At 39.0% G+C, this 13,036-nt stretch overlaps 1 protein-coding gene and 1 non-coding gene across 2 annotated transcripts; both read left to right on the top strand.

The window, feature by feature from the left end:
* The first annotated feature begins 947 nt into the window (after positions 1 to 947).
* TRNAS-GCU (transfer RNA serine (anticodon GCU)) lies at positions 948 to 1,035 on the top strand. Its single transcript has one exon. It is a non-coding gene; the product is annotated as a tRNA-Ser (tRNA).
* Positions 1,036 to 11,409: 10,374 nt separating this feature from the next.
* LOC149196153 (uncharacterized) lies at positions 11,410 to 12,633 on the top strand. Its single transcript, XM_089408198.1, has one exon. The coding sequence runs from the start codon at positions 11,410 to 11,412 to the stop codon at positions 12,631 to 12,633; it is 1,224 nt and encodes a 407-aa protein (XP_089264324.1).
* The last annotated feature ends 403 nt before the right edge of the window (positions 12,634 to 13,036 follow it).

The raw sequence follows: 13,036 nt of genomic DNA, 5'->3' as shown, positions 1-13,036 counted from the left end.
GGATCAAAGATCCATGTAAAAGATCCTTCAACTATTCGAGTTGATAATGTAACGAATCACACTTTTACCACTAAACTATACCCGCCACGATCTGATTGTAACATATGGATCGATCTTTTGTCCAACCAATAGGAAGATGAGGAGTTATCAATCAACCTCTATTGAAAGTTTATATCAATCATTACCTCGTTTTCATCATTACAATGAGCCATCTCCGGAGATGGCTCATTGTAATTATAGATTACCTTTGCGAATTGCTGATAAAACAATAACTAAAGGGCCCGATACAACCATCAGAGTCAGAACAGTGAGCTGCGCAATAACTTCTAGATCCATTTGGTTTTCTTTCACCCTCCATCGACTTAATGTATGAATAAAATGTTGTCGGGATCAATCACTTTTCTTCTATTTTGTCTTCTTCGGACTCCTACCCATTGGTGTAGTTTCGATCAGGAACCTATGGCCTTGAGCAACTGATATCTTTACAATAATACATAAAATAGATAGAGAACCCTAAATAGATAGAGAACCCTTCAATATCTAGATAATAAAATTTGATATTGGAGAGAAATAAATGGACTAATCCATGTAACGCATTTAATCAAACTCATTGGGGAGGGAATGAAGATATGGTAGAGCTTAAATTTTTGATAGCTTTTTTTCTTGCTTTTACAGCAGGTATTCTAGCTATCAAATTAGGTCAAGCACTGTATGACTGCTGATTTTTTCTGCTTTTCTTGGCCTGGCCATCGGCCAGGCCAAGAAAAGCAGAAAAAATCAGTCATACAGAACTATTTTTAACGAAATGAACAATACGATTGACTGGATTGTTCTTTATCCAACTGAATAATCGCAATATTCATTATATTGCCGATACAATCTGTACATACTATGATATACACCTTTACTCCACCATTCATTTTGTTACACATGAACTCTTCCATCTTGGAGAGATGGCTGAGCGGACCAAAGCGGCGGATTGCTAATCCGTAGTACGGATCATCCGTACCGAGGGTTCGAATCCCTCTCTCTCCGTTCGTCCACTATTGATCCTGAAAACGAATAACCCCGAATCTTTCTACGGAACGGAAAAGGCCCATTAACCTAGAGACTTTTTTCACTATTCTTTACGTCCGGGATTACGTCCTGGATCGTTCGATAGAAATCCAAAGATAAAAAGAGAAATGAAAAATACCACTACTGCGTAAACGAACAGCTTAAGAGTAAGCATTACGTAATCTCCGGAATCCTGATTATAAGTACAACAGAATAGATCATCAATCTTTGTACCATATATGGATACTTGAATACCAAACAATAGTATTATTGTTACAAATCACGAAATTATTTCTCCGAATCACGTGTGAAAATCAATTTGAAAGAAGGATATAATTTTTCTCTTTGTTTTCAAAATGGTCTTTTTTCCCTCTTATTTTTTTGGATCAACTAGAGATTTATTGAATATTTATGAAAATAAGTCATTGGTGATCGTATCAATACGTGACCCAATAGCCCGATCCGAAGTGAGCGGTGGGATCGGAAGGAATTGATGAAGGTGAGTGGAAAAGTTTTTATCCGGGAGCAGATAAGGTATCTGAATCTGGTATCGTCGGGTGGAGCAAGGATAGAACTTCTGTCACAAAAAAATGGAAAGAGTTATACAAAAATTGGATCAATGACAGCGACCCAAAAACTTGAAAAAGAAAAAAGGGGATACTTTTTATCGAAAACTTACAGCAGCTTGCCAAACAAAGGCTAAGAGAAAAGAGAGAACAGGAATAATTGGCATTACATCGACAATTGGATCAGAAATTGCATAAGCCTCAGGTAATTTTCCAAAAAAGGGATTATTTGAATGAATAAAGGCATCATCTAGAAAAATATTGAACATAACTGGCATTTTTATTCTCCAATAAAAATTAGGGGGGGGGTAAAGCCAGAAAAGTCTTTGATTGATCGAATCGATCGAAGCTCTTCGGCAAGTTTGACCGGACTTGGGGTTGGAAGGGATGATTCTTTCATACATACAACATTTTACCCAATCTAATAGAAAATGATCAATGAATGGATATTCTTGTCACTTTTTCTGTTTCTCCTATTATGTCCAATTCCATCAATAACCTATTTTGTTGAAATATCCACAAAAATTTTTCCCCAATTGAGATCTGATCTAATGAATCTTGGATACTAATGGGTTGACAAAAAATTTGATATAAGTATTCATTAGCATATGAATAGGGAAATAGGATGGGAATGGGGCGTGGCCAAGCGGTAAGGCAGCAGGTTTTGATCCTGTTATTCGGAGGTTCGAATCCTTCCGTCCCAGACTTATTTCATTGGTTCCTGTTTTCCCTTCCTTCGCTCTTCCCTTTTTTCTTTCGTAAAAGATCCAACTTTGTTTTCCTTTTTATCATAATTTAACCATACTTAAAGTTCAGAAGGGAATGTGATTACAATAGGGAAGAGATAAAGGGATATATCTGTGGTGCAAGATGGGAATACGGATCAATTTGAGATAAGGTTCAATTTATGAAATTAGCCCATTGGATGTATGCTGGTCCTGCTCATATTGGAACTCTACGAGTAGCTAGTTCATTCAAAAATGTCCATGCCATTATGCATGCTCCTCTAGGAGATGATTATTTTAATGTAATGCGTTCTATGTTAGAACGGGAAAGAAATTTTACTCCTGCAACTGCTAGTATAGTAGATCGTCACGTACTAGCACGTGGATCTCGAAAAAGAGTTGTGGATCATATTATTCGAAAAGATAAGGAGGAAGGTCCCGATCTGATAATATTAACACCTACATGTACCTCTAGTATCTTGCAAGAGGATTTAAAAAACTTTGTGGATAGAGCATCCATAATCTCCGATTGCAACGTCATTTTTGCGGATGTGGATCATTATCAAGTGAATGAAATTCAGGCAGCGGATAGAACTTTGGAACAGGTAGTTCGATATTATTTGGAGAAATCCCATACATTGGATCAATTCGTAACAGATGCACCTTCTGTAAATATAATTGGGATTCTTACTCTGGGTTTTCATAATCGACATGATTGTCGTGAGTTGAGACGTTTATTAAAAGATCTGGACATCAGAATTAATCAAATAATTCCTGAAGGAGGATCTGTAGAGGATCCGAAAAATTTACCGAAAGCTCGGTTCAATTTAATTCCTTATCGTGAAGTGGGCTTAATGACAGCGATGTATTTGAATAAGGAATTTGGAATGCCTTATGTATCTACAACTCCTATGGGAGCTGTAGATATGGCCGAGTGCATCCGACAGATAAAGAAATCTCTTGAGACCTTGGCGGCTCCTATTTTATCGAGCAAAAGGGTTGATTACGAATCCTATATCGATGGACAAACTCGATTCGTTTCCCAAGCTGCTTGGTTCTCAAGATCTATCGATTGTCAGAATTTTACGGGGAAAGAAACAGTCGTTTTTGGTGATGCAACTCATGCTGCTTCAATCACTAAGATACTTGCTAGAGAGATGGGAATTCGTGTGAGTTGTACAGGTACTTATTGTAAACATGATGCAGAATGGTTCAAAGAGCAAATTAAAGATTTTTGTGATGAGATAATCATCACAGATGATCATGCTGAAGTAGGAGATATTATCTCTCGCGTGGAACCCTCTGCAATATTTGGTACTCAAATGGAACGTCATATTGGTAAACGTCTTGAAATTCCCTGTGGAGTTATTTCCGCCCCAGCTCATATCCAAAATTTTTCCTTGGGATATCGACCCTTCCTGGGTTACGAAGGTACTAATCAAATAGCTGATCTAGTTTATAACTCATTCGCTCTGGGTATGGAGGATCATCTTCTAGATATTTTTTGTGGTCATGATACGAAGGAAATAATGACTAAATCCTTATCCACGGATATTAGTCCAATTTGGGATCCTGAAAGTCGGCAAGAATTGGGTAAAATCCCCCGTTTTGTAAGGGACGAAGTAAAAAGAAATACAGAAAAATTTGCACGACGAAAGGGCATTTTGAACGTTACTGTCGAGGTAATGCACGCAGCTAAAGAAGCATTAAGTTAAGTACCTAATAAATATCAATTAATTGATTACATTGAGTGTATTCTATACAAAAAGAGTGGATCCGATTCGATACCTATTCCTATCATATCATTTGAGTTAATGACTATTCATAATCACGTCTCGAATCATGATTCGAGATCACTGATCTCGATCATGATTCGAGATCAGGGAGGAATCTTCAAAACATCGTCTGAAACGATGCGGTAGTTTACATAATGGGTTTCGTGGATATGGATTATGACATCATTTCATATTCGGATCAAATGCCCTTGGCTCAACATTATTCTTATTTTATTATATACTCTCCAAGTAAATCTCGTTTCCACGTGATTCCATACAAAGATGACGAATATTTGAATCGTTCTATTGTTACAAATAAGCCTAGGATTTTCTATCGATGCGTCTAACATCTCGTCCCAATATAGCGCCAATCCAACAATTAATTTATCTCTTATTCTGGATTGACAATAGTGTATTGTGTCGATATAATTCGTCCATTCACAATAGAAATAGATATCTTAGGTTCATCGTTTATCAGTGATTCTATCCAATCATGATAATTCTGTCGATGGATCATTTATTCATAACCTAGATTACTTTATTTTGGAATGGTGGATCGAAACTCTACATATTCCGATATGAACTGACGAGTGAATTATTTGGTCATTCACGTAGGTTTTTGATCCCTCCCGTTCGTCAATTAGATTGGTAGGATTTACCGGTTCATATTGAGTAACCTCGCATTCCACTTCGATCGTATATATCCTCAATATCTATTCGCAATATGGGTTGCTAACTCAATGGTAGAGTACTCGGCTTTTAAGTGCGACTAAGATCTTTTACACATTTGAATGAAGTAGAAAACTCGTCGATACCATCGGTAAAGTTCGGAAGACTACGACTGATCCTCGAAGTATAATGAACGGAAAAAAAAGCATGTCGTTCCAACATATGATCTTTATGATACCTGATATTATTTCTCGGATACCTGATTGTATTCGATCAGGACCGGATCTGATTTAAGGAATCAAATGGGTGGGAAATGTCTATTATATACCTAGATGGATGTATAATATGCTCATCCTTTCGGATCAAATGTGATAATTGTGAATAGGATTGAATCAATTCGCGGTTAAGTCGAATGAGTCAATGGAGAAAGCTATATGACTTGAATCATAAGTAGACCCAGAGAAACGAGCTTCTGTTCCTCGTTCCAATTAAGCGAGCGAGGAATTCCCTTTACTGATCAGAAGTTAAGAGCAGTTTAGTACCCAATATCGGGAGGTTTTCCCTGAGTAGATCAGGGATTTATACACTAACAATGAGTCCTAAATACTCGAGTACAGATGTGTAAGATAAATAGTGTACTGACCAGGTTTATTAATTCCATGAGTCAGGAGAGCGATTGGTTGCCAGGATAAAAGATTTTCGTTCTTCCTCATGACGAATGAGATCCTTGGGTAGTAAATCTATAGAAGATAGAATATTGATATCCGGATATATCTCTTTTTTCCTATCTTGTTCCGACTAGATCGCACCATGTATTTTCTCAGAAATAAAGAGGTTATTCTCATGAACGAGGGCCATAGCTGAGGGTTGAAAATGGATGAGTTCCATAGATGCGGAAAGGAAGATAGCTTTTGGCAACAATGCTTTTTATATCCACTCTTTTTTCAGGAAGATCTTTACGCAATTTCTCATGATCATTATTTGGATGTATCAAGTTCCTCCAGACCGATGGAACATTTAAGTTCCAATGATCAATTAAGTTTCCTAACTGTAAAACGTTTGATTGGTCAAATACGTCAACAAAATCATTCAATTGTTTTATTCGTGAATTGCGATCCAAATCCATTAGCTGATCGCAAGAAGAGTTTCTATTCTGAATCGGTACTAGAAGCACTTACATTGGTCCTGGAAGTTCCGTTCTCTATATGGTCAAAATCTTCTGTGGAAGGGATGAATGAATGTAAGAGTTTCCGGTCGATCCATTCAATATTTCCCTTCTTAGAGGATAAATTCCCGCATTCAAATTCTATATTAGATGCACGAATACCCTATTCTATTCATCCGGAAATTTTGGTTCGAACCTTTCGTCGCTGGATCCGAGATGCTCCCTCCTTGCACCCATTACGATCTGTTCTCTATGACTATAGAAATAGTCCAGAGAATTTACAAAGATCAATTATTGTCGTCCCAAGAGTAAATACGAGATTCTTCCTGTTCCTGTTGAATTATTATGTCTGTGAATGCGAATCCATTTTATTTTCCCGTCTTAAACGATCCTCTCATTCACGATCGTTGTCTCATGGATCTTTCCCTCAGCGAACTCATTTTCATCGAAAGATAAAACATATTATCATTTTTTCTCGTCGAAATTCACTGAAAAGTATCTGGTCGTTGAAGGATCCTAAAATTCACTATGTTAGATATGGCGAAAGACCTATTATAGCTATAAAGGGTGCTGATCTCCTAGTTAAAAAATGTAGATATTATCTTCTAATTTTTCGGCAATTTTATTTCCATCTTTGGTCCGAACCGTATAGGGTCTGTTCTCATCAATTATCCAAGAATTGTTCTTCTTCTCCAGGTTATTTTTTGAGGGTTCGGATGAACCCTCTTTTGGTCAGAACCAAAACGCTAGATGAGTTATTCATCCCCGTTCTTATTACCAATGAAATGGATCCAATAGTTCCGATTGTACCAATAATTGGATTATTGGCTACAGAAAAATTCTGTGACATATCAGGGCGGCCAATTAGTAAATTGTCTTGGACCAGTCTAACAGATGATGATATCCTCGATCGATTCGATCAAATTTGGAGAAATCTTTTTCATTACTACAGTGGATCCTTTGATCGAGATGGTTTATATCGTATAAAGTATATACTTTTATTATCATGTGCTAAAACTTTAGCCTGTAAACATAAAAGTACGATACGTGTAGTTCGGAAGGAATTAGGTCCAGAACTCTTTAAAAAATCGTTTTCAAAAGAACGAGAATTTGATTCTCTGCCTTTTTCATCAAAAGCGGCGGCCCGTTCGCAGAGAGAACGAATTTGGCATTCAGATATTCCCCAGATAAATCCCCTAGCTAATTCCTGGCAAAAGATACAGGATCTGAAAATAGAAAACTTATTTGACCAATGAAATGCTCTTTGAGTAATTGCCTCGATTCAGAATCATTTTTATTTTTCTATCCGAGAACTAATAGGAAATAGATACATTACATGGGGAAAGCCGTGTGCAATGAGAATTGCAAGCACGGTTTGGGGAGAGATTTCTCGCTCTTACTGATACTGAAGAGCAGATCATCCACTCCATCCGACGAGCTCCGGGTTCGAGTCCCGGGCAACCCGGATCAAATTTCTGATAGGTACCTCTGTGCACTTATTCTGGTTCTGGATCTAATCAAGTTTTTTTTTAATATTTGTTTCTATTCACAGGGAACGAACTATCGCACTACGGGTTCTCCAGAAAGGTGATAAATAATTGATATTCCACTCATATAAATTTATTAATAATTTGGTTCCAGAATTGCGTTGCACTTCGTTATAGCGAAAAAAAAAAAAAAAAAAAAAAATACTTATTCGATCCTATCTGTTCTCATTCCAATTGATCTTCCATTTCTGGAACCAGGAATAAATAATTTGATGGAGTATCTAACCACAGATAGATCTATAGAGTGTGGAATATATCTAAAAAAGATAGAGTCTATCTAAAATACCTCTATATTCTATCCATATAGTATAGATTCAGTATCTATCCCGTTGGGATAGATATTTAAATTCCATCCCAGATATTGGTTGACATTGATACATGGATCATATTATACTGTAAAATAACAAGCCTTATGCTTGGGAGCCTCTGATGATTTTATAAACGAAGTTCTGACCATGACCGCAATTATAGAAAGACGCGAAAGCGCAAATTTATGGAGTCGCTTCTGCGACTGGATCACTAGCACTGAAAACCGTCTTTACATTGGATGGTTCGGCGTCTTGATGATCCCTACCCTATTGACCGCAACCTCTGTATTCATTATTGCTTTCATCGCAGCTCCTCCAGTAGATATTGATGGTATTCGTGAACCTGTTTCTGGTTCTCTTCTTTATGGAAACAATATTATCTCCGGTGCCATTATTCCTACCTCTGCAGCTATCGGTTTGCACTTCTATCCCATCTGGGAAGCAGCTTCCGTCGATGAATGGCTATACAACGGGGGTCCTTACGAGCTAATCGTTCTACACTTCCTACTTGGTGTAGCTTGCTATATGGGTCGTGAGTGGGAGCTTAGCTTCCGTCTAGGTATGCGTCCTTGGATTGCTGTTGCATACTCAGCTCCTGTTGCAGCTGCTACTGCCGTTTTCTTGATCTACCCTATTGGTCAAGGAAGCTTCTCTGACGGTATGCCTCTAGGAATCTCTGGTACTTTCAATTTCATGATTGTATTCCAGGCTGAGCACAATATCCTTATGCATCCATTCCACATGTTGGGTGTAGCTGGCGTATTCGGCGGCTCTCTATTCAGTGCTATGCATGGTTCTTTGGTAACTTCCAGTTTGATCAGGGAAACTACTGAGAATCAGTCCGCAAATGCAGGTTACAAATTTGGTCAGGAGGAAGAAACCTACAATATTGTGGCTGCTCACGGTTATTTCGGCCGATTGATCTTCCAATATGCTAGTTTCAACAACTCCCGTTCTTTACATTTCTTCTTAGCTGCTTGGCCCGTAGCAGGTATCTGGTTTACCGCTCTAGGCATAAGCACTATGGCTTTCAACCTAAATGGATTCAATTTCAACCAATCTGTAGTTGACAGTCAAGGCCGTGTAATTAACACTTGGGCTGATATCATTAATCGTGCTAACCTAGGTATGGAAGTTATGCACGAACGTAATGCTCACAACTTTCCTCTGGATCTAGCCGCTGTTGAATCTATTTCAATAGGTGGATAATACTCTGATGGATTGTTATCGTGTATTGCTTAATTGAAGCATACCAAGCCTTTCATTCATTTTATTGAAAGGCTTGGTATGCTTCAATTGTATTGTTTGGTGTTATTCTTCATACTTCTTCCCATTCCATCAATAATGGATATGTGCAGTTCCCCTGCATCCAGCAGGAATTGAACCCGCGAGTTCGCCAATTATGAGTTGGGCGCTTTAACCATTCAGCCATGGATGCTGGATAAAGATCATCAACATATTCATTCTATAATATGAGTATAGACTCAGATCTAAAATTGGGTAGTTCGGGATTGGGACCCATTTACATTCTTTCTCTCATACTTGATTCATGTCAAATATTCTCAATAGACATTCAAATAACATTTCATTTCATTGAATTAATTTGATAATAAGCCATACAACTTGTTCGAGAGTTGAGAGTTAGTCATCAATCTTGCTTTGATCCCCTATCAGAGGTCACCGACGACCCACATAAGAACAAACGTTAGCTCATTTTTTATTCTTGGAAGAAATGACTGTAGATAGATAAATTGGTTTTTCCGGGGCGGACGTAGCCAAGTGGACCAAGGCAGTGGATTGTGAATCCACCACGCGCGGGTTCAATTCCCGTCGTTCGCCCATAAAAGAAGATAAAAAAAATCGGACTGGATCCGATTCGTTGTCATTTTCCTTCCTACCTATTTAAGTGAAATAAATTATATCCATGGGACATAATGGTATCGGTTGGTTGACACGAGATTTACAATTATATGAAATCAATATATGCTATAAATATTCTATTTATTGGGATAAAACAAAAGGGAGAGGTAAGGGGGGGGTTTCAAATAAATGAAAAAAAGAAGAAGACCCTGGATAATCAAATTGGAAGAGATACAAAGTTATCAATTTCTATGCAATCCATGGACCAAATCCAATTTGATTAGATTGTTAATTCAAATCCTTTCACGTCGGGAGCGCCTTATAAAGCTTTTTGATCCTAGAATTCTCAGTACGTTGCTTTTACGCGATCTACGGAAAAGCAATCCATATTTTTTGGTCAAAGGTATAGTAGTACTTACATTATCGATCCTCATATATCGCTTCAATCATCAAAGTAGTATGATTGATAGAAAAAATTTCTATTCGATTAAACTCTTTCCTATCCATAACTTTATGGAACTTGGAAATGAAACACCGGAAGAATATTTAAAGCCTTTCACTCAAAATTGGTTGAGATTTCCGCATCTTTTACTATCTTTCCAATTGAAAAGATATTACAATCGGGATTTTGATCCCATTAGTTTAAATTCAGGATATGGCAAGAACACGAACAAGAAGGATGAGATTATCTCGAAGAATCAAGGACCGAGCGAAACTCATTCGGAAAATGATGAGAAAGATATCAATTTGAAGATCGATTCAACTCTTAATTCAACCGAAAATGAGTATTGGAAACCTGAAAAATATCTTTGTGAAGATCCATTCACAAGGAATAAAACGGAGATTGAGCAACGAAGAAAAAGATCAATTCTTTGGGATCTTTCTTTTATTGAAAGAGAACAAACAAAAATAGAATCGGATTTGTCCTCAAAGTGTTTATCAAAAGATTATCCCCTAACCCCTCTGACTCTCTGACCCATGATGGCTTCACCAAAGCCCCTACCCGCAAACGAGCTCATAAAAAATCAACAACAGGGAAGAAATCCCAACAAAATAATACCTCTGACCCTGCGGTCAGAAACAGCTTTGGAATCCTGGCTCAATCCACGGAAGAGCAAATCACATCCACTCCCCCCAACTTTGATATCCCTTCCTCCTCCACCCAGCCACCTCCTTCAGCCCCCTCCTCTGATCCACATCCATCCAAAGATGCCCCAGATAACCCCTCGGAAAGCAAGGAAAAGCAGGTGGAAAAAGAAAATGAAATGGAGGTTGACGGATCCTCAGACCCTCTCCAAAGCCCAAACATGCCCATGGAAGAAGACAACCAGGTGCAACGCATGGAGGAAGAACCGGAAAGTATAGATCTAAATGGATTAGACATATTGGAACTAGAAGCAGCATGCAAAAAGAAAGCCTATGAAAGCACCCCAGAGTTTCAGCTTAACAAACTGGAAATGGTTATTTCCAGAGCCTACCAACAGTACTAGCTTGGCATCCAATCAGGAAGCCAATGGGATTTAGGCCAAACTCCAAAAGACTCCAAAAAAGGGGGAAGAAGAACTGATCTCCAAAGGACAATAGCGGTAGGGAAGATCCTGGTAGACTCAAGCAGGTATGCTAAGCTTACGAAGTACTACAAGCCCTCTACCAATAGTGAATCATGAAGCTCATTTCATGGAACCTAAGGGGGCTCAATAGCCCAAGAAAACTCAGAATGCTAAAAAACATGCTAAGAATGGAAAAGCCGCAAATATGCTTTCTCCAAGAGACAAAATGTAACAGCTCAACTCTAGAAACGATCCTCTCTAAAGCTTGGCCAGGATGTCAATCGGTGGCTGTGGATGCCTCTGGCGCATCTGGAGGGTTAGCTATCGCATGGAACTCTCAAGCACTTACCCTCTCGGACTTTCATGCTTCACATAGTCTAATTCAGGCTGCTTTCCACATAGTAGGCACGAATATACATGGGAATCTCTTGAATGTATACTTCCCTCAGGAAGCAAAGGAAAAAATTGCTCTCCTCCACACCATAGAAGCTCTTAACTCCAATAGAAGGCACCCGCTCTGGATTGTTGGAGGGGATTTTAACATGATAACAAAATTGGAGGAAAATATTGGAGGCAGAAACAGGCTGGAACAGGAAAATACCCACTTTAAAGACTTCATCCAGAACGCATCCCTGATAGATTTACATTTTTGCAATGGCACTTTTACGTGGAGCAACCGAAGAGCAGGCAAGCATCAAATAGCCTCCAAGCTAGATCGGTTTTTAATCTCAGACAACTTGATTCACCTAGGGGGAGACTTCTCGGCAACCATTCTTCCACACTCAGGATCCGATCACTGGCCGATTGCCCTTCAATGGCAACGTCCTGGCAGCACCACAAGAAGACCTTTTCACTTTGAGGAATTTTGGTTTACCCATCCCTCATTGAAAGATTTGGTTCACTCTACATGGACATCCTTCAGGCCTCCAGACGGCTCCAAGATGTACCAGTTTCAACAGAAACTCAAACATCTAAAGCTCTGCCTCAAGCGATGGAACAGAGAGACCTTTGGAAACATCTTCAAGGCGCAACATGATCTTCAAAAAGCCCTGAAGGAACTGCAACAAGAAATAAGTACAGGAGGCCACACAGAGAGAACCCTTAAGCAGGAGCAGCTCATCCACAATCAGCTTGAGGAGAGAAGAAAGCAGGAGGAGATATACTGGAAGCAAAAGTCCAGAATCAGATGGTTGAAAGAGGGAGAACGAAACACCAAATTCTTTCACAGAACCACTGTGCAATGTAGAATGTGCAATAATATCCCTTACATTCAGAATCAGGAGGAGAAAGGGTGGAACAGCATGAGGAAATTGAGAAGGAATTCCTCAATCACTTCAAGCAAGTCCATCAAGAGCCTGATATCAACAGACGTCCTGCAATTGAAAGAATCATACGCAACGTGCCAAAATTAATCACAGCGGAGCACAATGAACTCCTCCTCCGTCCAATTCAAATACAGGAAGTGGACGTAGCTATGGCTCAGCTTAAAGAAGGAAAAGCTCCCGGCCCGGACGGTTTCACCACCACTTTCTTTCACAAGTTCTGGGATCTGATAAAATTGGAAGTATGGGAAGTGGTAGAGGAATCGCGAGTGAATCACTGGCTGCTTCCCTCACTTAAATCCACCTTCATAGCCTTAATCCCAAAAGAGGAGGACTCGATCAAACCAGACAAATTCAGGCCGATCGCCCTCTGCAACCTAATATACAAAGTCATCTCCAAAGTCATTGCAAACAGACTAAAGCCCCTCTTGCCAATGCTCATTTCTCTGGAACAATCAGGATATGTGGAGGGGAGACAGATTATGGACGGCAT

The sequence above is a fragment of the Pinus tabuliformis genome, chromosome 2_2 (assembly GCF_031772625.1).
Source record: "Pinus tabuliformis cultivar Carrire ecotype Pingquan chromosome 2_2, CPIR1, whole genome shotgun sequence".
Lineage (NCBI taxonomy): Eukaryota > Viridiplantae > Streptophyta > Pinopsida > Pinales > Pinaceae > Pinus > Pinus tabuliformis.
Note: the sequence above shows the minus strand (reverse complement) of the source record. Positions and strands in the feature narration are given on the sequence as shown.

Bases quoted from the DNA above. Each gene is read 5' to 3' on its own strand.
- LOC149196153 (XM_089408198.1), top strand. From the start codon at position 11,410: ATGGAAAAGCCGCAAATATGCTTTCTCCAAGAGACAAAATGTAACAGC.